Source organism: Nannobrachium achirus (assembly GCF_963921795.1).
Source record: "Nannobrachium achirus genome assembly, chromosome: 7".
Lineage (NCBI taxonomy): Eukaryota > Metazoa > Chordata > Actinopteri > Myctophiformes > Myctophidae > Nannobrachium > Nannobrachium achirus.
The window spans coordinates 64645149-64671807 of NC_137816.1; the positions used below are offsets into that span (position 1 = coordinate 64645149).

A 26659-nucleotide genomic window follows, 5' to 3' on the forward strand; every position below is an offset into this window, starting at 1 on the left:
TGTATGTCTGCTATTTGTCAATAGTTAAAGCACTAAAGCCTGCAGTGAATCCATGAACCCAGGGCCTCATCCAGGGGAGTACAGTATACAGTAGTTACAGTTTACAGTTTACAGTTTACGCTTTTAATCCAAAGCGACTTACAATAAGCAGATAATACATCACTATAATAAACAAGATAATATGTCAGAACATCAACAACAATATAACAAATGCATATGAATATCAATCTAGAAAAACAATATAATCAGTAAAAATCAAACCTCGGTTCGAAGTGGAGTGGTGAATCTGAGCAGCGTGCGTGCGTACGTGCGTGCGTGCGTGCGTGTATGTGTGTGTGTGTGTTGAGTGTGCCTGGCCTGCACAAAACAGCGCCCCTCCTTTAACTAGTGTGTTGTGTGTGGCCACTCAAGGTATTGCCAGGCTACGGACACGGCCAGCCAGCCACCCAGCCACCCAGCCACCCAGCCACCCAGCCACCCACGGACATACCTGTCTATTGGGAGTGCTTTCACCACTCCAAAAAAACTTTCTAAAAACCTAAAAGATGCTAACTAGCTTCATGTAAGGTCATTGAGTGTTTCAGTAGTGCTAGGTGGAGTCTGAAGATGTGAGTCTTCAGTCCACGGCGGAAGCTAGGGACTCGGGGAGTGAGTCTGTTGTTCTAAGTGCGTAAGGGAGTTTATTCCACAGTTCGGGGGCCTGGAGGGCAAATTGTCGAGGACGAGTGGACTTTTGTCCTGGGGTTTTTAGCGAGGGTTCTGCTGTCAGCATCCCTGTGTTGGCTGATCTGAGCGAACGGGTGGGGTTGTAGGGGTTGATCAGGTTTTGGAGGTATGGAGGAGCCGTACCTTTGGCTGCTTTGAAGGTCAGCATCAGTGTTTTGTATTCAGTGCGAGCCGCAACCGGGAGCCAGTTGAGGGAGCGGAGAAGGGGGGAGACATGTGAGAATTTTGGCTGGTTGAAGACCAGTCTTGCCGCGGCATTTTGGATCAGTTGGAGAGGTTTAAGTGCACATGCCGAGAGGCCAGTGAGGAGAGAGTGGGTGTTACAGAGAGAGTGGGAGAGTAGTGGGTGTTACAGTTCTTTTATATCTAATTAACGTGACAATAGAGTCAGCGCACAAGGTATTATCATTCCAGTTTTGCTGTACAGAAAAAAAATCTATTTTTCGAGGGCCTAATATAATTTTAGGATTAAAACGTGATTTAATGAAATTGGCTTAACAACTTAATTAATATGTCATAGAGATACAGGTGAAATTGTAGCCAAAGGACAATTAAATGATTTGCTTGCTTTTAATTCAGAGCCACATTGGGAAAATAAATACATAAATCTCAGTAACAGGGACACATTTTTACATTAATTACTTTGATAATTAGTTGAACTCCCCCAACATAACCAAATTGACTAAAGTGGAATTTTGATTAAAATACAACAATGAACTGAACAATATGCTCAACAATTAACGCTGTTCAGTGATCTGATTATTACAATGGAAAGTAAAAGCCTCAGTGATAATTAATCCAATTGTAACTCCTTTAGTACAAATGTAAAAACAATGGAACCTTATGTTTCCATTAGGTTACCTTTGTACACTCAGAGTTAAACTAACGCTGAAGACTTTATTGCGTATTGAGACAGTGTCACACAGAAAGAGAGAGTGACGACACTCTCTGATCTCACCGTAATCACATGGTTCATGCATTGTTTGTGCTTTAAGAACAGATACCCGCATTTAGAGCACTTCAGATGGGTGCTTGGGTGGCGCACGACTAAAGTGCCGGCCCACCACTGCAGAGGTTGTCGGTTCGAAACCACCGTGGTGCATTCAGCTTTTTCGAGTGCCTCTGCCAGTGGTTCTCAACCAGTGGTCCTTAAGGGGGTCCCCAGCTAAACAATGTAGAGTTGGAAGCCAAATGGACCCTTATACATCTTTAAAGAGGCGGTGCCATAGTTTTGTACTTTTTCTGGTTTTCATGTGTCTAGGAGGTTGACAGTACTTCATTAGACCCCCTGGTGTGGTTGTTATCAGCAATTATGTATTCCCTTTGTATTTGGAGTTTCTTCCTGGAGTGGGTCAAAAGTGCCGATCCAAAAACAGTGATTAAATGACATCATATAATCCATCAAATGGGGGTCCGTGGCTCAAATGCCGAATAAATAATGGACCTTGATGAAAACCACTGGTCTACACAAACACAATTGGCCCGTGTTTGGGGGGAGGGAAGCAAGGCGGGGGAGGATGATAATGGTCATTGCATGTATGGGCTGGGGAGGCACCTGTCAGCAGGGAGTGTTGGGGGCGGGAGGAGTAGGACGAAGGCTCTACGTCCTCACGGTGGGGGCTCCTCACTGGCAGGTGAGCCAGTACGACAGCAGTGACAACACAGAAAAGTGTGTTGTGAGGAACCTTTGCGAAACCGGCATAATAATGACTGAATTGGGGAGAAAAAGCGGTAAAAAAAGGAGTTGATACAGCGTGTTGTTTGGAACTACTGGTTGCCCGATTACAAGGGTTATCGCTACAATTATCTCTGAGCTAAAAAAAATCAAAACTTGTTTTTTGGAAATAAATGATTGAATATTATATGAATATTATTAGTTTACAGTCTATGGGAGTATTAGCTCTATGGGAGTAGCTCTCTCTTGCAATACTTGAGCATTAGGCGTGGAACTCATAATTGCAGATGAGATTTTACACACACATCTCTACACCATATTGGCCTTCCTGACCACCTGGGTATTGTATTGTGAATGTTTATAGAGCATGTTTTATTGGCCTATTGAAGTGATGCACAACGCTGGCTTCCATCCATAAACACCCAAGGCCAAACATCCCGGAGCAAACAAAGCTGAAAATTTGATAATTTTGCATTCAATGTCTCATTTTTATTGCAATGTCTTCGGACAGAGGTACGGTTACAGTATCTGACCTTTGATTCCTACTGGGATTTTTCCTCATAGAAAAGTATTAATTTCAGTGGTGAACGCACCTCAGGGTATTGCTGTATTACTCATCAAGGGAGCACAAATGATATTTAAGTTTTAGCAGTGGTGGAAAAAGTAGTCATTGCAGTATCAATACTGCAATGTAGAAATACTCTGTTACAAGTAAAGGTGAGTGAAAGTACAAACGTATTGGCATTAAAATGTACTCAAAGTAGCAAAAGTAGAAAGTACTGATTATGCAGAAAGTCCCAGTTCACAAGTTTCCAAATGTATAAAATGTCCAAAGATCTTTTTGAAAAGAGCAGATCTACAATCTCACAATGTGTTAAATCGCCAAAATGTATATACCGGTAGGGCTGAAGTGGCCAATGTCTTGTAATAATAATACAAATCTACAAAGTAATTAGTAACTAAAGTTTTCAAATATTTGCAGTGGAGTAAAAGTAAAAGTAGGGTTAAAATTGCACTCAAGTACAGTACTTGACGGTTACAGTCAAGGACGAGGCAACAGTCTTCCAGGACAGAGAAGCATCAGATCTTTTTCCATTCCAGGGAATTTGAGGCGAATCTCAGAGAGCCATTGGTAGCTGTCAGACTGCAGCTCCAGAGGGAATCCAAGGGAATTAAATGTGAGGAGTTCTTTAATCACAAGCACAAAGGCTTGTACATACTGTAGTGTCTCTGTGGCAAATGGCAACTGAGAGGCAGTAAGTATTCATTGCTCTCTGACCTGAATTACTTTCAGGGAGATAAGGACTATGAGGATACTGACAGGTCAACAAAAGCCTCTTCCCTGTGTGTGTGCATATGGCAGTGCAATTAGAAAAGGATAGAGGGATGTTTAATTTACATATTTCAAAGACGCGGCTGCTATATCATTAGGAACTGGCACTCATTCATTGGCTTCAGAGTCCCTGTCCTGTAATTTGGCTGAGAGAATTGGCTGAAAGTGTTTCAGCCGTGGGATAACAGTTGAATCATCAGCAATAAAAGCAGCTATGAAAGCTTCTGATGTTTGGAGTAGATATCGAGTAGAGAACATAGCAGTGAGTCAGTGTGGTGTTACTTGTGTTGGTCTAACAGAAGGATTTAGATACTTATAGTTAATAATGTGTTACGGGTCTTTTTTGAATGAGGGCGAACTTTCAAGAAAAAACTAGAGTGGCCTTTAAATATTTATCATCAAAAATAGCCTTCTCAGTTTTTCTTCTAAACTGGACCAGAAGAGAGGGCGTGTGTGTGTGTGTGTGTGTGTGTGTGTGTGCGTGCGTGCGTGCGTGCGTGCGTGCGTGTGTGTGTTTCTCCTTTTCAGCAGCTCCCTGCTTCACTCACATGCACACACATTCTGATGCTATTATCCACTGAGCAGCTCCACTGGAGCAGTGCCTTGCTCATAGACACTTGGGCGGAGTGTTGAGGGGTGATGGGTGAGTGCTGGCCTGTACAGTAGGTGTTGGATCAGTGGGTGAGTGCCAGCCTGTACAGTAGGTGTTGGATCAGTGGGTGAGTGCCAGCCTGTAGGTGTTGGATCAAGGAAGCGTGGGACTTTCATCGACCAGCTTTACTCCTTACAATATTTCACAAACAGTGGGTCGGGACTCATGTGTGGGTGGCGGGCACATTTTTATGAGTCATGAGTAAATGTCTTACTACAACAAAGGGCAGTAGTGCATGAAATGTCTATTTTGGGCCCAGGGCCAAACAGTTTGGGAACCTTTGCATTAGGCTGCACCCACACCAAAGTACCTATGAGAGTGGAATCCACGTTCCGCCAATGCATTTCAATGGGAAGGGGGCGTTTTCATGTCAGGAGAGAATATCTGCGTGCCACGCCGATCTCAGAGGAAAATATTGTACTTTTACTCCACTACATTTATTTGACAACATACTAGTTACTTTGTAGATTTAGATTATTATTACTAAACATACATTAACGACTTCAGCCTTATAAACGGTACATTTCAACCATTTGAAAATAGCCTATCTACAAGCTTGTAGATCTGCTATTTTCAAAATCATTTTTATACATTTGAAGACGTGAAATGGGACATTCTGCATAATTAGTACTTTTACTTTTGGTACCTTAATAAAGCAATAAGCCACAAGAGGCGAGTGGTTACCGGCTGAGAGGCGTTGGGAAACACGAGGCGGAGCCGAGTGTTTCCGACCCATAAATAAAATAGTATTAGACTATTGAGACATAATCTCTGCTTCATATTTGTCTTTGTCTTGAATACAAATCCCCCCATCTTTGTCTGCCGATTTGATTACAATGTTCTTATCATTAATCAGTTCATTCAATGCCGTCTTTTCATTGTCCGTTTGGTTTTTATTGACATGAAAAGGCTGATTAATTTTCTTCATTATGTCTTGTTCGACTACCCTGCAAAAGGTATTAATAGAGGCATTGAAAATGATACTGGTGGGCAGACGTTGATACTTTTACCTAAGTAAAACATGTGAGTACTTTTTCCACCACTGCACCCAGCATCATCACAAGGTCATTGTGTCGGGTGTCCAGCCACGTGGGTCCTGAGTCTACTGGCCCTCACAGTGTGTCTTCCACACCAGCGTGTCAAAGTCAAACCTCCTGTTTTTTTCCTCTGCTCTGAATCCCTTCTAAATGTCTTTTCAGACGAGGAGCGATTGACGTGCCGGTAATTCATTTTCAATGACAGGCGAGCGGGCAGGCAGGCAGGGAGGCGCGGTCAATCTGACAAGCGGTCTTGGTAATGTTAAAAAATTGTCTCTCCCCCGCTCGCGCCCACCCGCTCAGAGCGGGTTGGATTGTCTGGATTTTTTTGTATGCACATCGATGTGCATGAAATGACTGATCATTGCCTGTTATGAGTAGGGATGGAGCTTGAAACGAGGGTCCACTACAAACTCGATAACAAATGTATTGAGTATCAATAAGCGTTGGGCTTTTCAAGCCTGTTATCTAGCTTAGCGGCCCATGACGCCATGTTTAAACAATCAGAAATGATTACAGTACTGTTCATAATATAAAGCCATTTAACACTTATTTCACATTATTACCCGGCTTTTTTGAATGCTTGATTCTGATTGGTCAATAGCTGAAATCAGAGGTCTGATATTCCCCGATAACAGAACGCTCCGCTCTATAACAGACCGCTGCCTAATCAAAGACTCAGAGCACCTGCTGCAGTCAAGCTGCACTGCGTGAATCTTGTGCTGTATCCAACATGTCAGCCATGTAAACAAAGACACAGCGACATTTACAACTAAACGTTGCTCTCAAGAATGTTTTAAAAAATATTTTAAGCGAGAAATAGACGACACAGTATCAGAAAATGGATTCAGCACTTCCTTGTTTTCCAAGGCGACCGTGTCGCACTAGGGGGACGCCCAGCGCGACACTTGTGGAACTCTTCCAGCCGTCTGTAAACAAGGAAATACTTTGTTTTGTTTTTAGTTTTGAGTCAAATTATTAATTTTATTTTGTAGCCGGGTAATAAGCGGGATAACGAATGGCTCCTTGGTGAATGACGATATATATATCGTCATTCACCAAGGAGCCATTCATTATCCCTTACTTAATGAATGGTTCTTTTAATGATACAGTATTTAATGATAATATTTTTTTTACTTTTGTCAATTGTCATCTTCATAAGATGATGGTCAGCCACAAACTCACAGTCACCACAAGCCAATAAATAAAAATACCAGTTCTGTTCAGAATTTGTCATCTCACGCCTTTCCTCAAAATATTCGAAAACGCTCAATAGTGGGCTCGATAAAAGCCCGGCTCAATAAACAGGTTCAATAAGGTGCTCATTATCCATACAAATTTACGAGCTCCATCCCTAGTTATGAGATCCCTGAAATATTAGTTTCTTATTTTTTTACCACTTCAGTCCTATATACTTCATTGACCACCTCAGTCAGCGAAGGGTTAAATATAATATACACTGTTAAAGGCTATTCTAGGTAAACGGTAAATGGTTTATCCAAGGCGCTTTACAGAGATTGTGCATTACATGTATTCACCCATTCACACACACACACACACACACACACACACACACACACACACACACACACACACACACACACACACACACACACACACACACACACACACACACACACACACACACACACACACACTGATACACCGACAGCAGAGGAAAACGAAGGCACCAACCTGCTCATCAGGAGCCATTAGGGGTTCATAGTCTTGCTCAAGGACACATCAACACTAAAGCCCTTTGCACACAGGGACAGTTGCGTTTCTTCCGTTTGCTGTATGAATAAAACGCATTGGATTTGGTGTGCAATGCTGTGCGGAATCGGCGCTGCGGATCCAAAAAGGAGTCATAAAAGGAGTGATGAGTTTTTTACCGCATGTGACAAGACGCACGAATCGAACTGGGTTCGATCGAGAAAAAAACGCACGGCGGCAGCCACTCGTCGCACGGCTAATTCGGAGCCGGTGTGCATGAGGTCATAGAGAATCATTGTTTTCTTTTCAAAAAATTATATTGTCCGTTTTATCCGTGCGGTTAAACGCGCCTGTGTGCAAAGGGCTTAACTCTGGGGAACTGGGAACCCTCCGTGTTCTAAGACAGACAATTTACCCCTGAGCAACTGCCATCCCCATGCTACTGTGATAATGTAATTTAAATGGTAATAAGATTGGCATAATGAGCCGTAATAAGTTTCAAACCATATACCTTTTCTGCCAAAATAGTCATGTTTTTTGTCAGATGGGAAGAATTGGTGCTACGGGCGAATTATGAAGTGGCACTACCAAAGGCTGTAAAGTGTGAAATGGACGCTCCAGTCTCTGAATGCAGTCACTGCCAAATGTCTCACAGGAGAAATATGACACAGAAACATGTCTCCAGAGTTTGTATTGTTTTGACTGAGCTTGACAATGAGAAACAACCTTCTTCTCCCAGTGTTACAGTGTGGTGAGACTGCGTGGGTTTGAGTACTGAGACCGAAGCACAGCCTTTATCTCATGCTCACTGCTTTTATACCTGCTGCAGCAAAACTATCTTTTTCTAAATAATTTTCTGCAGTGCAAGGCTGATGGCATCGTCATCACATCTTAAATGACTCTATAACTGTTCTCTCTCCTCCACTGGTTATTTCAACACCGCTTTCCTCTTTCTGAGGCTCTGACTCAATGATACCGTTCCCTCAGACAGAGAAAAAAACATTTATCCAACAATTTAATAAAAAAACAGTATCTTAAAGGTAGGGTAAGTGATTTCATTTAAATAATACAAAAATAATAATAATAACAAAATGGGTCTATGTTCTGATAGTACTAGTTACTATAGTGTGTTTGGTCCATATTTGGACTTCAGCCTTATCTCTGTGTGGAGAAAAGATGCAGTTTCAGTTGCTCCACCTAAACTGTTGGGTATCAGGTTTTCCTCCATTCAGGATAGAGTGGGCCTTTCTCCAATCATGGTCGAGTGGGGCGGGCCTTGCGCACACCAAGGTCCTCCCCAACTTGATCATGATTGGAGGAAGGCCCCCGCCTGTCACCTACATGAAAACTGAAACTGAAACTTATGTGAAATCAATTATCCTACCTTTCTCACATTAATCCTGGCGTTCTTATTTTAGTATTTTCTTTTCATATCCACAAGTTTCCCCGGCGGTTTACTGGAGACTATCAGGACCAAACTTCCGGGTTTAACAGCAGACATACAAGCTCACGTCGCGTCGCAGATGCAACCCGTTGTGAGCTTGTAAATCGGCGGCGGAAACTCGATGCAGACGTTAGCGCAATGCACTATGGGGCGTTGGAAACTCGTGGATATATATTTTTTTAATTTGTATTTTTTATTATTATTATTATTATTATTATAAAGTAGGTAAGATAGCTGATCTACAGGCTCACAATGTATCATTCATATTGCAATGCGTTGAGAAGTTGTAGATCGGCTATGTTTAGCTATTTGTCATAGGAAGACATGGTGCTTTAGTGATTAAGTAAATGTCCCCCCACTCAGTTTTTTTTTTCTTCTTACAGATCAAAGCCTGGATTTAGTGATAAAGGATATACAGCCAGTGACACCAGAAGTCAACGCATCAATCATCCACAGGCCATAAATACAATAAGAAATGAATTCCCTGGAACAATATATTCTATATAACAACAATATATTCTATACTAGAAAAATATTGTTCCTTCGAAACAATTGTGGGCTCGCTTCAAGCCGGAAAACAATGGCTATAAAAGCACAAAATGTCAAGATCGCAGGCAGTGCTCTCTTTGACGTTACTGACGTCAAAGATTGGTCCATTTTGTTCCAAAAATGTGTTGTGCAAAAGTTGACCCGCTGGTGGCGCTATAACAGGCCAATGTGAGAAGGTTGGTATCTGTTCCTTGACCTATTGGGAATGTGCTTGCAAGATTTCACGCACATCCCAGGCTGTGTTCATGATTTGAGGTGTTTTTGGCTTTGGCCACTTTATCGCTGCTTGCAGCTATATTTATTATTATTATTTTATAATTTTTGTTGTGTGCACTTCATAGGCATGTTAGATAAAGGTCCTTAGATTGCGTGTAGAATGTTTCATGCAAATTGCAAAAAAAATCCTAGAATAAAAACGGGTTTAAGCGTTTTACAAACTGCTCAAAATTATATAGCGCCCCCCTTTGGCCATTTGGGGTAAGATTGGTTTCAGTGATATTTGAACTAACCCTCTACACTATTTTGTCATGAAAATGTGACTTTGCATGTATGTTTTAGAGGCAGAAGAATAATTTGCATAAAAATGCAATATTGTTTGAATTATTTAAAAAAGCATGTTTCAATGTTAAAGAAATCCGATCTGACAGATCTTTAGATATCGGTCCAAAGTTCACGTAAAAAAAGTTTTGTGCACGTGACGCGAAAATTCCAGAATAAAAGCGGGTTTACGCGTTTTACAAACTGCTCAAATGGCGGAAAATTGAAGGGCGGAGCTTACTTAACAACGACACAGATGTCTTCCGCTTGAGTCAAAGCACGCGTGTAACAAGTTGCATGTCTTCAAACGAAACGAGTCATGACTTATGCCCGTTTGAAGTTTGAATTTTCAGACGCTTCGTATAGCGCCCCCCTTTGGCCGATTGGAATAAAATTGGTTTCAGTGATACTTTGACTAACCCTCCACATCTTTGCCAAATGCCATGAACGTGTAACTTTGCATGTATGATTTAGAGGCCGAAGAATAATTTGCATAAAACCGCAATATTGATTGAACTATTAAAAAATTATATTTCACTTTAAAAAAAATCTGGTTGATCAATCTGACCGTATTGGTCCAAAGTTCATGTGAAAAAAGTTTTGTTCACTTGACGCGAAAATCCCAGGAGGAGATAGATTTTTACTGTTTTTCATATAATTCCGAATTGTGGGAGACCTAAAGGTCAGAGGTCAAAAGTTAGAGGGTAAAAGTTGTTCGGCATGAGGAGACGCATAAGTGTATACAGGTTTCATGGCTGTATGTATAACACAGCATGAGCTATACCTGTTCAAAGATCGCACTTTCGAAGGCTTCCTACAGCGCCACCATTTGGCCGATTGCTATAAAAAATAATAGCGCACTTCGCCACTGTAAACTGAACACATTGATGTTTTTATTTTCATTTTCTCACTAAGTATGTAGGAGTAGAAAGGAACCGAAGTTCCCGTCTACTGTCTGTCTGTCTGACTGACTGACTGATAGATAAATAATGACAATATCTAAAGTGTGCTCGCCTTATAGGCGAGCCCACAATAACAACAATATATTCAGCCGTTGCACAAGCAGCATAAAAAGCCAGATGAGGAATGAGACAGTTTGTATTCATTTCTGTCACCTTTAGACAAAGGGCTTTATAAATGATGGGTTTGAGGGATCGAATGGTACATTTATGAAATGACTGTTACTGGGTATTGTGGCAGAAATGTCAACTGACATTTGTCAACTTCAGCAATGCAAACAACAACCTAAAGGTCAGCCTCTGAGCTTGTAAATGCCATTAACAATTATAGCAGAGTTGAGATACAAGAGCACTTAGTCCTTACAATAGAAATTGTGTTGTGCAGTAAAGTATCTATTCTATCATGTGAGCTGATATTTCACACCCATACTGTACACACATAACATCAATTAAATGTTTCAGATTAGGAAATTCATTTGAGAATGTCATTATAGGCAAAATATTTTGATTGATTGAAGATTGATTGAAAAAGACGAATAGAACACAGTACTATGCATAGCGAATTGTCAGTAACAAAAGGGGAAAAAAGCTCAGAGTCAGCTTTAGGTGGATGTACACAGCGAATAATATTACAGCTGAAGATTCTCGCTGCAAAAAAGTATGGTCTACAGAGCAGTGCAAGGAATTCTAGGTCTGGAGAGCAAAATGACTGCAGCTCATGCACATAGCAGAGTTCTCACTACACCAATTGTCATTAATCATAAAACACACTCCCCCACCTTTTGATTTGTCCGTTATTCCATTATTTATCTCTGTCCATAAGAAACATGGAAAAACCAGCGGGTGGTGTTACTGAGTCGAGTGGCTTTAGGTGCGTTTCCGTCAAGCAAATCACGTTGCATTACTTTGTTTCCTTGTTGTATCCTAGCGTGGTGTAAATCTATTTTATTACCCAGGGAGTTGACGTTGGATAAAAGAATGCTCTGAAGAGGTGTTTTGTCTGGTCGATACGAGCCTGCAGGCCGGCTCTCTTCCCCCGTCTGCGCGTTCGTCTACAGCGGGCCTTTGTTACCAGGCAACCCGACGCTCTGGTCTGTGCATACTCGGCTCCTTCCAGTGATTTGTCCCAGTACTAAACTCCGTTTTTTGTTGCACGACCAAGGAGTCTCTTAGACTCAAAAGTGAGACTCTGTCATAGCTCACTAAAGTAGCGGCAGTGAAGAAATATATAAAATACATAAAAAAAGTAAAAAACTGCATTGGCTATGAGGAGCGCAAGACGAAGCAGCCGTACGTGGCGCCATCTTGGATCCATGTTTGTTGTAATGGTGTGAATGAATTAAGTAAGTAGCACTGATGGGATCATTCTATCCAGGTGGTCCTGGCACCTGTTTAGCTCCAGTCTGGAACTGTTACAAAGACCACCCACCTTCAGTTGGAGCTTACCTTAAAAATTAAATCCTTTTTCCCATAGCGCAGTTCTTTCAGTTGAGCCTGGATTCTTTTGGACTGCAGGAGGAAGATAAGAGGAGAAATAAGTGTTAGCTTATTCAAATAGTGAAATTGGTTTTAGATCACGTAGCAGGATTCTGCCAGCCACCGCAGAAGAGGCCTTTTGGGGAGAGTTCCCTGCAATGGGCCAAGCTGTGGCTTAAAGGAAAAGGAACAACGGAGGAAAAGAAAATATCAAATTGTCCCCTTCACTGAACTGAGAAGCCCACACAATGATGCTGCTATGCACTGGCTTTCTGCCCACTGTCCCGAGTGGAATGCTCAGTCCCCCACTACAAAAAAAAAAGTGATTTGCAAAATGGGGTCCAGGGACCCCCAGCGGCCATTGAGGGGGTTCTAGGGGGTCCCCAGTGGAATTAGTTAACATAGTATAAAAATCAGTTTAACAACTTTAAGCCTATATACTGTATGATCAGCAAAGTGAAAATAGCAGATCTACCAGCTTTCAATGCGTTGAGCTTGTAGATCTGCTATTTTTTAAAATATCTTGAAATGTGAACAATTTTAACACAAATCTTTTATGGGGGCCCTAATATGATGTTGTGTTTACAAGCACTTTATGATACTCTTTATCTTGTTACTCACTTTACCAAAGTATTTTAACCCATTTAGACCTGAACACATTATGACGCAATATTTTATGCTTTAAATATAAAAAAATAGCAGATATACAAGCTCACAGCGCGGCACCGAGTGCCGCGCTGCGAGCTTGTAGATCTGCTATTTTTGAAAAATCGTGAAAATTAGAATTTTGACCCGATTCTATAAGTGTCTTTTGAATCCTTCTAAGATTTTTGGAAAAAACCTATGTTTCTATGTCAGCAATCTGGCTTAGCCATCGTCAAAGAAAAGGTCCTTTTCACTTAACTGGAGCTCAGTTAGTCTGTTCTTGAGAGACTACTATGTCAGTGGTTCTCAAACCTTTTCATGTGACCCCCAAAATGATATTTATTTGGCCACGGACCCGCATCTCAAAATATCTAGTTCCAGGGACCACCCAGAAGCAAAATTTGAGTTACAACCGTTCGTTTTGAAAATACATATATTCAAAGATTTGCACACATTTTCGCTTTGAAAATACATATATTCAAAGATTTGCACACATTTTCATGACTTTTTCAAAAAATAGCAGATCTACAAGCTCGCAGCGCGGCACTCGGTGCCGCGCTGTGAGCTTGTATATCTGCTATTTTTCACTGGTTAAAGCAGTCAATAATTCTAGGCCCTAAATGGGTTAATGTTCCAAGACGGGCCACGTAGAGTGAATTCACAAATTGAGTCCAAGAGGCACTTCATAAAACTCTACAGGTTAAATAAATATTGATGTTGCTTTAAACCTCACAGTGGACAACATGTCATATATTAGAACTGGGATCATTAATTATGTTTTGTTGAGCACAGGTCAGAAAGTTAAATATTTCCCCCCTCCGTTTTGCATCAACACATTGGAGCTTTTCCTGATACGTAGCTTTTTTATTCACAACCTACAGGCTCACAGAACTTGTATATGACATTGCATGTAAATGTAATAATTTCATATAAAAGCATTCCAATTCCAATTTGGTGTCCGATCTGCTTTGATAAGTCCTGGGTAGCTACTAGTAGCCGGGGATCCAGTCCCTCAAAATGGGAGGGGACCTGTGATGTTCTGCCGCACTTTTTATTTCTGTTTTATCTATTAGTTTGGTCATTAAGGTCCACAGAATGAGAGGCCTGCTCTGCCGGAAACATCGCGAAAAATAGTTATGGCCATATATATTCACTGTCCCATTGACTCCACTAGAAATATTTAAAAAAGAAAAAAAGTCTGCTTTTAGTAGCATGTGAGGGGTCAAACTGGAGGGTTTTCATGATTCTGAATCCATCGCAAGCTTTTGTTTTGCACAAAAAAAATTCCTTGGGCTAGAAAACGGACCAACAAAAGTGTGAAAAGTGATGAGTCATCACTTTTCACAGTCATCACAGTGATGAATCATCACTTTTCATACTTTTGTTGGTCCGTTTTCTAGCCCAAGGAATGTTTTTTGTGCAAAACAAATGCTTGCAATGGATTCAGAATCATGACAACCCTCCAGTTTGATCCCTCACATGCTACTTGAGTCAGTGGGACAGTGAATATACAAATGGCCATAACTTTTTTTCGCGATGTTTCCAGCAGAGCAGGCCTCTCATTCTGTGTACCTTAATGAGCAAACTAATAGATAAAACTGAAATAAAAAGTGCGGCAGAACATCACAGGTTCAACCTTATTCCTTGAGCTTTTGGGCATGTGGATCCCCGACTATAGCTATGGTGCTGAAAGGGATGGAGTACTGGGTTGTAGCTATCCAAGGTTCTGAAAGTCAAGCTGCCCTGTCTTGTAGCTATCCAAGGTGCTGAAAGTCAAGCAGCCTGTCTTGTAGCTATCCAAGGTGCTAAAAGTCAAGTTACACTGTGCTGTAGCTATCCAAGGTGCTAAAAGTCAAGTTACACTGTGCTGTAGCTATCCAAGGTGCTAAAAGTCAAGTTACACTGTGCTGTAGCTATCCAAGGTGCTGAAAGTCAAGTTACACTGTGTTGTAGCTATCCAAGGTGCTAAAAGTCAAGTTACACTGTGCTGTAGCTATCCAAGGTGCTAAAAGTCAAGTTACACTGTGCTGTAGCTATCCAAGGTGCTAAAAGTCAAGTTACACTGTGCTGTAGCTATCCAAGGTGCAGAAAGTCAAGTTACACTGTGCTGTAGCTATCCAAGGTGCTAAAAGTCAAGTTACACTGTGCTGTAGCTATCCAAGGTGCTAAAAGTCAAGTTACACTGTGCTGTAGCTATCCAAGGTGCTAAAAGTCAAGTTACACTGTGTTGTAGCTATCCAAGGTGCTGAAAGTCAAGTTACACTGTGCTGTAGCTATCCAAGGTGCTGAAAGTCAAGTTACACTGTGCTGTAGCTATCCAAGGTGCTGAAAGTCAAGTTACACTGTGTTGTAGCTATCCAAGGTGCTGAAAGTCAAGTTACACTGTGTTGTAGCTATCCAAGGTGCTAAAAGTCAAGTTACACTGTGTTGTAGCTATCCAAGGTGCTGAAAGTCAAGTTACACTGTGCTGTAGCTATCCAAGGTGCTGAAAGTCAAGTTACACTGTGCTGTAGCTATCCAAGGTGCTGAAAGTCAAGTTACACTGTGTTGTAGCTATCCAAGGTGCTGAAAGTCAAGTTACACTGTGCTGTAGCTATCCAAGGTGCTAAAAGTCAAGTTACACTGTGTTGTAGCTATCCAAGGTGCTGAAAGTCAAGTTACACTGTGCTGTAGCTATCCAAGGTGCTAAAAGTCAAGTTACACTGTGTTGTAGCTATCCAAGGTGCTAAAAGTCAAGTTACACTGTGTTGTAGCTATCCAAGGTGCTAAAAGTCAAGTTACACTGTGTTGTAGCTATCCAAGGTGCTGAAAGTCAAGTTACACTGTGTTGTAGCTATTCAAGGTGCTGAAAGTCAAGTTACACTGTGTTGTAGCTATCCAAGATGTTGAAAGTCAAGTTACACTGTGTTGTAGCTATCCAAGGTGCTAAAAGTCAAGTTACACTGTGTTGTAGCTATCCAAGGTGCTAAAAGTCAAGTTACACTGTGTTGTAGCTATCCAAGGTGCTAAAAGTCAAGTTACACTGTGTTGTAGCTATCCAAGGTGCTGAAAGTCAAGTTACACTGTGTTGTAGCTATCCAAGGTGCTAAAAGTCAAGTTACACTGTGTTGTAGCTATCCAAGGTGCTGAAAGTCAAGTTACACTGTGCTGTAGCTATCCAAGGTGCTAAAAGTCAAGTTACACTGTGTTGTAGCTATCCAAGGTGCTAAAAGTCAAGTTACACTGTGTTGTAGCTATCCAAGGTGCTAAAAGTCAAGTTACACTGTGTTGTAGCTATCCAAGGTGCTGAAAGTCAAGTTACACTGTGTTGTAGCTATTCAAGGTGCTGAAAGTCAAGTTACACTGTGTTGTAGCTATCCAAGATGTTGAAAGTCAAGTTACACTGTGTTGTAGCTATCCAAGGTGCTAAAAGTCAAGTTACACTGTGTTGTAGCTATCCAAGGTGCTAAAAGTCAAGTTACACTGTGTTGTAGCTATCCAAGGTGCTAAAAGTCAAGTTACACTGTGTTGTAGCTATCCAAGGTGCTGAAAGTCAAGTTACACTGTGTTGTAGCTATCCAAGGTGCTGAAAGTCAAATTACACTGTGTTGTAGCTATCCAAGGTGCTGAAAGTCAAGTTACACTGTGTTGTAGCTATCCAAGGTGCTGAAAGTCAAGTTACACTGTGTTGTAGCTATTCAAGGTGCTGAAATGCAAGTTACACTGTGTTGTAGCTATCCAAGGTTCTGAAAGTCAAGTTACACTGTGTTGTAGCTATCCAAGGTGCTGAAAGTCAAGTTACACTGTGTTGTAGCTATCCAAGGTGCTGAAAGTCAAGTTACACTGTGTTGTAGCTATTCAAGGTGCTGAAATGCAAGTTACACTGTGTTGTAGCTATCCAAGGTTCTGAAAGTCAAGTTACACTGTGTTGTAGCTATCCAAGGTGCTGAAAGTCAAGTTACACTGTGTTGTAGCTATCCAAGATGTTGAAAGTCAAGTTACACTGTGTTGTAGCTATTCAAGGTGCTGAAATGCAAGTTACACTGTGTTGTAGCTATCCAAGGTTCTGAAAGTCAAGTTACACTGTGTTGTAGCTATCCAAGGTGCTGAAAGTCAAGTTACACTGTGTTGTAGCTATCCAAGGTTCTGAAAGTCAAGTTACACTGTGTTGTAGCTATTCAAGGTGCTGAAAGTCAAGTTACACTGTGTTGTAGCTATCCAAGATGCTGAAAGTCAAGTTACACTGTGTTGTAGCTATCCAAGGTGCTGAAAGTCAAGTTACACTGTGTTGTAGCTATCCAAGATGCTGAAAGTCAAGTTACACTGTGTTGTAGCTATCCAAGATGCTGAAAGTCAAGTTACACTGTGTTGTAGCTATCCAAGGTGCTGAAAGTCAAGTTACACTGTGTTGTAGCTATCCAAGGTGCTGAAAGTCAAGTTACACTGTGTTGTAGCTATCCAAGATGTTGAAAGTCAAGTTACACTGTGTTGTAGCTATTCAAGGTGCTGAAAGTCAAGTTACACTGTGTTGTAGCTATCCAAGGTGCTGAAAGTCAAGTTACACTGTGTTGTAGCTATCCAAGGTGCTGAAAGTCAAGTTACACTGTGTTGTAGCTATCCAAGATGCTGAAAGTCAAGTTACACTGTGTTGTAGCTATCCAAGATGCTGAAAGTCAAGTTACACTGTGTTGTAGCTATCCAAGGTGCTGAAAGTCAAGTTACACTGTGTTGTAGCTATCCAAGGTGCTGAAAGTCAAGTTACACTGTGTTGTAGCTATCCAAGATGTTGAAAGGGAAGGAGTCCAGGCTTGTAGCTATCCATGATGCTGAATGCTAAGGATGCCTGGGCTGTAGCTATCTATGGGGTTTCTCCTTGCGGTCCCTCTTTCTAACACTCTTTTCCCAATTAAAAATACATGAGAGCTTGTGTTTGTATCCATCCATTTCTTCCCGGTGCTGAGAGTGTTTCAATAAGAAGTCGCGTGAGTATGTGCGTGCGTGTGTGTCTTTAGTCCTTTCTTTCCTCAGGGGGATACAGACAGCGTCTCTGTTGAGAGTGGATGCGATCAACAGGTTATAGTCAGGGATGAGAGAGAGGGGGTGAGATCCACCCCATTATCAGTTCAGTGTGTGTGTGTGTGTGTGTGTGTGTGTGTGTGTGTGTGTGTGTGTGTGTGTGTGTGTGTGTGTGTGTGTGTGTGTGTGTGTGTAAGTTCAAGTATGCATGGCCTTATCTCGAAGGCGTGTGCACTGTGCACGCATAGGTGAGTGTGCGTGTGCAAGAAATAGCATTCATGTAATATAATTGATCAAACTGATGTATAGTTGCATAAATGTACTGCCCTAACAGCACCACAGCAATACAGCATGGAACTGTGGACAACATCTTATCCTACGATAACAAAATATTCTAGATTTTGGGTCCGAGAGGCTAAATCTCATCAAATGGTGGTCCGTGGCTCAAATGCCCAATAAACAACATACCTTGATATGAAATTGGTTGAAAACCACTGAACTAATCAACTGAGTGACAAAGAAATATTGTTCAGTGCAGGTTCATACCTCTTCTGCGTACGCGTCACAAAGTTTGTTGCCCGACATGAGCTTGTTTTTCAGACTCTTGTTCTGGAGAAAAAAAGGAAAGGAATGGTTGATGTCATTGGAGTCTGTTACAGTCTGACACAAACACGCAAATGCACACACACATGCTCAAGTGCATGCACTCGCAGCAGAGTTAATGAGCTGGAATGAGATTATTCTGTATTTCAGGGAGGTAAATTTAGTCTGAGCATCAATTTCCAGACGCTGTCATCTCCTCTCACGTCTAAAGAAGAGTCTCTGTGAGGATGAGTAGCAATGAAATGACAGCTGTCATTAAAAGTGACATATGGTGGCCCCCAGAACCTCCCCAGAGTGACAATGATATCCACTGGAGAGCTCATATTTCACTCTACATTATCACCGCTGTCAGGCGCAAACCTTGTATCACCATAGTTCAGGGGTCGGCAACCCAAAATGTTGAAAGAGCCATATTGGACCAAAAGAAACCCAAAACAAATCTGTCTGGAGCCGCAAAAAATTATAAAAGCCATATCGTCGTTGTTGGGTAGAAACCTTGTATGTCCAAAACTTCGTTTTGTATTTATCATTTACAAAAATGAACTAAACTAGTGAAAACAGCCGATCTACAAGCACACAACGCCTCGCGGTGCGAGGCGTTGTGTGCTTGTAGATATGCTGTTTTCACTACCTTTGTGCGTCAGTCTTGTATGATGAAGCAGGGCTTTAGGCCTACTTTGCAAAAAAAAAAAATAATAATACAAAAATACAAATTTGAAACTTGGAGATACAAGGTTTCTGCCCGACAATGACAATAAAAAAATCGTTGAAACAAAAAAAAAAAATTTCCCCCCATTTTTCCATTTTCATACATTTTTGAAAAAGCTCCAGGGAGCCACTAGGGTGGCGCTAAAGAGCCGCATGCGGCTCTAGAGCCGCAGGTTGCTGACCCCCGCCATAGTTCATGAATTAACTCATTGATTGCCACATGACAACATTGACAAGTTTCTTATTTTGACACTGGATGGCGCTGTTCGCTAGCTTATGGGTCACCAATTATTTCCGAGGTACTCGGAAGGTCGCCTAACACGTCGATGACATAACCAGAACAAAAACAGCTTTCCCTTCTTTTCTTAAAAAAGAAGAAAAAACATAGAGTTGTATTGTATGTATTGTATCTTTTTTTATTGGGGTTACGTGTGTCAGTAGATAAATATTTAACCAATTAAAAGACATATTGAGAGTTTAACACATAAATGCATAATACGTTACAACATTGGATCCATTGGCCTTTTTTCCACTGCAAAGTAAGAGTTTTGGACACATACAAGGTTTCCACCCGACAGAGATGATGTTATGTCACAGCACATGATGCAGAAGGAGTTACACTGAGCCACACACGTCACAAAGTGTTATCCTCCGTTGAAGAGTGATGCTCATGTTGGGAGATTGAAAATAAAGAGGACACCGTGAGCAGCTTTCATTTCATTTTCATTTCATTTAAAATGTGAGAGCAAAACTTCTGTTCCTCCAGTGTCCTTCATGAATGACTGCTTTAAGAACAGCACCGTTATGACCAGACACGCACGCACGCACGCACGCACGCACGCACGCACGCACGCACGCACGCACACACACACACACACACTACATTTATTGTAGTTGTCTCATAAAGAAAGATATCTGCAACAGAGCAGAAAGCCCGCAACACTCCAAGATATAGATAAAGTCTTTTTGGTGCACGGCTAAAAATAACATAAGACAGGGAAGAAGTTACCTGCACTCAAGGAATCTCTTTTCACATGATTTTATTTACCTCACTGGACAGGAGCAACGCACGCGTTTCGACCTTGTTGGTCTTCGTCAGCACGAAGACCAACAACCAGCCACACAGATATGGGCTCTTTCTCCATATATGTGCATTCCCATATGAAGTCCTGTTAGGAGATATAGGCTTAATATTGATGACATCAGGGATCTCCATATATGGGCATAAAAGGGATACTGTTAGAGTGGTTCCCATGACATCACAACATACAATCCTTTTTATGCCCATACATGGAGATCCCTATCTGAACCAGCCACACAGATATGGTCCGTCTTGGCCATCTGGCCAGTGATGTACAGTATATCGATGACATCAGGGACCTTCATATATGGGCATAAAAGGGTTTCTGGGGAAAACCCATATATGGACCTAAAGACAGACAGACAGAGATACACGAACAAGATGTGCCGGTTTTCATAGTAAACTTGCGACCTACGGTCGCAATCAATCAATCTATTGAATTAATGATTTGTTGTTGACAGAAGGACTGACAAACCAATCTATCTTCTAGTGTTCCATGGTATTCTGTTCTATTAGTATTAGTCCGAGCGTTTCAGGCAAAAATCGTGCACTTTATGAAAGAAACATGAAATTTGGCACACAGTTAGAACATGCCATATGAAAATTTTTTGGCTATAGGGGCATCGCAGATTTGTCTTGGGAAACTTGTGGGAGCCAATCAAAGTTGGGCTCTCATAGACTTTACTATAGAGGAAAATAATACAAAAAATAAATATGCTTTAAGTAGCATGTGAGGGGTCAAACTAGGTGTTTTTTGGGATTCTGAATCCAATGCAAGCATTTGTTTTGCACGAAAAACATTCCTTTCCGAGAAATGGCCGCCACAAAACTGTGAAAAGTGATGACTCATCACTAAACCATAGTTTTATGGGGTCTGTTTTTAGCCCAAGGAATGATTTTCCTGCAAAACAAATGTTTGCATTGGATTCAGAATCCCCAAAAATACCTAGTTTGACCCCTCACATGCTACCTAAAGCATATTTATTTTTTGTATTATTTTACTCTATAGTAAAGTCTATGAGAGCCCAACTTTGATTGGCCCCCACAAATTTCCCAAGACAAATCTCCGATGCCCCTATAGCCAAAAATGTTCCATATGGCATGTTCTAACTGTGTGCCAAATTTCATGCTATTCTTTCATAAAGTGCACGATTCCATCAAAATACTGCCCAAAACGCCTGGACTATATATCTTTTTTGATCTTATCAATTTATTGATGGCATATCTGCTGTCATATTAATACTATAAAAATCTACCATTAAGTATTTGGATGGGAGACACATCATAAACATAAAAGGTGGGAGTCTTCTCATAATAAACAATCATATGAAAAGATGCTCTAAGTCAAGAGAAGGAAATCGTCGTGGCATTAGACAGAAAACGTCCATGACTGTTTAAAGGTTTACAAAGCAGAAACATCCAAAAGATAAATCCTAAATGCAGGACAGAATAATAATTAAATTAGAGTTAATTATGATAATTTCATTTCATCAGAGTATAATAAGTGATTCCACTGTGCAATCAGGAAGACTCTATTTAAAGACTAATTATAATAGAGAGCGCTGAGTCTGATAGGCCAGTGATAGCCATGGTAACAAGACACAATACAAAGAGCATAATGTTCCATTAAGCAAGGAAGTTCATCATATCAACCCATTTCACTTAGGTAATTATTTTCTTATTGTGTACATTAGAGTACATTAGCAATCCTGATTCACTGTCGTATGGCAGCGTTTAAACTAAGTGTTTAGCCTAATACAATTAATAGAAACTACTCAAAGGGACTGGTTGTCCAGGATTAGGACCCGCCGCAGTGGTGTCCGGTAAGAACTTAACCGAGATGTCAACCCTAATGCTAATGGATAATGGATCTGAAGATCCTATATCTGGGTTGTAAGGCCAAATATCCAGACTTGTTCAGAAGGCGATGGGGTCTCTCCTCGAGAGCTGCTTGCATCTGATCTGTCGGTAGGTAATGCCGGTCTTATATAATGCTCATTTGTGTACTGTGTTGATGTGATACTGATGTCAGCAGTGTGATGTCATACTGATGTCAGCAGCTAGATATCTCCATACATGGAGTTATAGGTGGTCTGGGTCCAAATGTGGGCCTTGTAAGGTCACACTTAGTGAGATTATCTCCATATATGGAGATTCAGCATTCAATGAGTAACTATGGCAACCGGTCAACTAAGTAAGTGAGAGCCTTCATTACAGTTCACACTTTACACTTCAACATTACACTTCAACATACAACGGTGTCACTCACCGAGCAAGCTTGTAGAGCTTGTAGATCAGCTATATTCTTGTAGATCAGCTATATTCGGTGAGTGACACCCTAGTACAACATAAATTAAGCTTTTGCATGCAGCTTGTTGGCCTGCAATACAAACAGCAATGTCAGGTACTCCAATAATGATACTAATGCACTTTATATACAGAGCACTTATCTAAACAAGGTGACACAGTGCTTTACATAAAATGAAAAAATCAAATCAAAGAACAGAACAAACATTTCCTAACACTGAGATGGAAGTAATGTAAGCCACCATGTGCCAGATTCCAAATCCATAACAGATAATGCTGTGCTGGCCTTTAAAGACTTTAAGGACTCAAACATACTTGTAACAATAGGCTGGAACGAATGGCTCACATTCAAGTTGAACATTTCAACCAGTATTATCAGTACTGGTTGAAATGGAGCCAAAGCTTTCAGCCAGAACGCTTGTCTTTCAGAGTAATATGATTCTCATTGTTCTTTACAAGACAACACAGTAACTGTGGACGCAGGCAGGAGCTGCTGAAGCAGTGGGAAGCTGCCGCAACAATCACTATGAGAAACAATCTCGCGGTGTAAGCATTGCAGCTTCCGTTTGTGTTACAATTCGAAAAGTCACCTAACATATAGCACACTGTCAATGCCACTACATGAGGAACTAGTAGTTGTTGTTGTTGTTCCTTCAGTGCAAAAACCTCCATACTGTGTGGAAAGAGCTGAGTACTGTCTGAGCTCTGAAGAGTGAATGAAATCCCCCAGAGTTTGTAAAGACACTGCATGCTGAGAGAGGAGAGAGGAAACCTCATTACTTCCACCGCTGTTTATGGATCCTGAAGCTCCATCGTCAGAAAATAAAATTGAACTTGAAACGCTGGAAAGGTTCTTTTCATTCAGATGTAGTGACTCAGAACGAGAGAAGAAAACTGTCCAACACTACTGCTGAGATCCTGACATGAACATAAAGCTTCAGAGAAAAGCATTCTCTCCTTTGCAGGGAGTGGGACCACACAATTCAGGAACGATGCAAGTTAAGAAAGCATGGCCCAAAAACCGGTTATGCAATACCACTGCACCCAGGCACGTTCCACATAGACATCAAAGGGGGCTCAAAGCCCCTGCCCTTTATTTTGCCCATCTGCGAAGTCCGATTCTGCCGATTCAGCGCCGTCCGAGTTGTGTCCCGATAGGCACAGAGTCGTAAATAATATTTTGGGAAAAGTATTCGTCCCAACTGCCAATCACAGCATGTCTTTTCCGGGACTTGGACAGATCACCTGTGTTAACATTGAATCACATACAGTAGCTATGGGATGATGACGGTGATAACAGCCCCATTCAATAGGATGATAACAATATTTCTGTATGGTCTGGGTTTATGTGATAAGCACTGGACAAACACATGGTCTGTCTGACCTAGCCTCCCGCAGAGCCATGCCACGAAAACAACTCTTAAGAATTATGCAAATGTAAATGCAAATTCTATTTTTGGAATTAAGAGTAAAATGTAGGCCCAGAATGCCTTTGGCTGATACAGTAACTACTGCCTCTCAACTACTAAATTATTTAAGAGAGCACAAGAGTTTTTCCTCACTTGACTGAGAGATTTCAGGTGTTAAAAATTACACTTTACAGTTTACTGTTTAGGCATTTAGCAGACGCTTTTAATCCAAAGTGACTTACAATAAGCAGGATAATAAGCAAGATAATATGTCAGTACATCAACAACAACAATAATAATAATAATAACTGGTCTGATTGATTGAATATTCGATTGGACAAAAATGTAGAATAGCTTAGTTTTTATTTAGTTTTCGTCAGTGAAAAAATCAATAAATTTTTTGTTTGACGAAATTAACATTGGTAGTCAATGACACTTGTCGCTCAACATTTCCACTCCTCTTCTGTCTCCCCACAATCCCTTCTCTGTTCCATAAATGTAATAACAAAATAATTTAAAAAATCCTTGACGTTAACCCTATATGCTATTCAGCCCATTTCAATTACGCAGTGTTTCTTGAGCAACCATTCAACAGTGACAATGCAGCAGTGTAGCTCGTCGCGCTTCAATGTTTTGTAGAGCGCTCTCTCTCTGTCTGTCTGTCTGTCTCTCTCTCTCTCTCTCTCTCTCTCTCTCTCTCTCTCTCTCTCTCTCTCTCTCTGTGTGTGTGTGTGTGTGTGCGTGCGTAAGCACAGCCTCGGGCACAAGCGTCATCTTCCAACACAATACTCCGAAGGTCAGGTGGAAGTCATTGATTGTGTTTATTTATTAATAGAGGAAGGCCTATGGACCGAATTCACGTTATGCATCTTCCTGGTGCTGACGTCACGGTTGAAGGGGAAAACCCTACTAAAAGCGTTAACACAGAAATCTCAAATTTAATGCAATTTCCGAATAGTGAAGAAAAAAATATGGCAAGCATGATCAAGAACACAAGATAGTAAAAGGCACAAAGCATTATAATTTACTTTACCGTTCAAAATAATTATTTGTTGGCTTTAAGTCCAGCAATTTCTGTGTTATTTTACCCTTCAAAGCTGACATCAGCACCAGGAAGTTGCTGAGAAATTTGCTGAGTGCGCGTGCGTGGGCGGGCCGTGAATAGGGTCTATTGTTTTAAACCACGTCGATATGATGCTCTGATTTGATTGTTTAGTTTTTTTCCTGACTGAGAGACTGGAGAGACCCAGGCCAGGACCCAACTCTTAACTGTGAAATTGTCATGATGAACTGTTTAGTTCTATTGTTGTCTGTGTTACCGCTTCCGTTAGGCCGGCTTTACACTGCCACTGAAATCTAGCCTGAATCAGATCTGAGTCACTTCAAAAGTGGAATCCGATTTTTTAAAAATAGTCTAAATCCAAACATGTCACATGCAGGTCACATGAAATCCGATTTTGAAAAACCACATCCAGAGGTAGTTTCAAATCCGATCCATATCGGATCTGAGGACATCTGACTCAGTCTGAAAGCAGCAACCACATCCACCCCATTGAGTTATATGCAGGTCACATGCAAGCCACATCAAACTGGCCAAGCGTCACTTGCTGCGCGAGCAGCGCGACCCGTGCGCGGCTGTAAATTACATCATTACAGAGCGCGAGTATTTACTATTTGATTACAGCGCACTGAGCACATGAGAAAAACAAAAGAGAAGAGAGAAGACACGTGAGCTAAACAGTGAAAACGAGAGAGAAGAGCGAAACACAAGAGTAAAGAAAAAAAGAGAGAAAAACAATATTAACGTGTGTTTACTATGGTCTATTATGTCGCATTTCCTGAATGTAATCAGAACGTAATCAACCAGCGTCGACGTAGTGACGTAACGTCATGACGCCTACGTAGTTACCACGGTAACCAAAGCATACATGTCGCCACAGGGCAGCTTTGGGCTGACGCTGTCTGAACGCACAGATCAGATCTGTGTCACTTGCAAATGCTGTGTGAAAACTCGGGCCAAAAGATCAGATTTGAGAACAAATCGGATTTGGGCTGGATTTGACTGCAGTGTAAAGCCGGCCTTAGTTCACCTGTGTCCTGTTCAGTTCCAGCCAATCGTGTATTGACTGTCTTTGAGTTCACCTGTGTCCAATTAGTCTTTATCTAATTATACCCTCTGAGTTTCGCTTTCCAGTTTGTAGTCAATGATACTGTGTGTTCCTGTCTGCCACGCGGCATTGTGAGTTTTGTTAATAAATCATCATTGGACATATCGGTCTGCCTGCTTGGATCTGCTTCTGGGTTCTCACCTGACACCATGACAGAAATAGCAAGATGGATGGTTCTCTCTCTCTGTCTCTCTTCTAGGCCGTCCTCAGACGAACCCTCCAACAGCCTTTCTAGTCATCTTGATCCTCAATACATCTGACAATCTCGCTCAGTACTTTATTTACAACATCCACGTACTGTATAATATGCTATGCAGTGATGTAAAGTAAGTACATTTACTCAAGTACTGTACTTAAGTAACATTTTGAGTATTTCCAATTATCAGTACTTCTACTCCACTACAAGTTAACAAGTTACAATTAAGTTGTAGATTACAAATCATACATTACCGCTTGTCTTGTTATACAGCCCTGTATAGATACTGTACATTTCGGTCATTTATAAATAGCCGATTTACAATGTGATGCATTGCGATGCATATTGAATTCCGGAATTTTGCTTGTAACAGTATTTCTACATTGCAGTATTGATAACGTTTTTACAACAAGGGTTCATAATTTAGATTGTAATTAGAGAAAACA

At 41.2% G+C, this 26659-nt stretch overlaps 1 protein-coding gene across 1 annotated transcript in view; it reads right to left on the reverse strand.

The window, feature by feature from the left end:
* LOC308288920 (leucine zipper protein 2-like) overlaps positions 1 to 26659 on the reverse strand; it is a gene marked incomplete at both ends in the record, with an annotated part of 165027 nt that overhangs the window by 11489 nt on the left and 126879 nt on the right. The window contains 2 exons of the mRNA XM_080730394.1: positions 12072 to 12134; positions 18288 to 18350. Coding sequence (XP_080586520.1) covers positions 12072 to 12134; positions 18288 to 18350 — 126 coding nt within the window. The remainder of the gene's footprint in view (positions 1 to 12071; positions 12135 to 18287; positions 18351 to 26659) is intronic.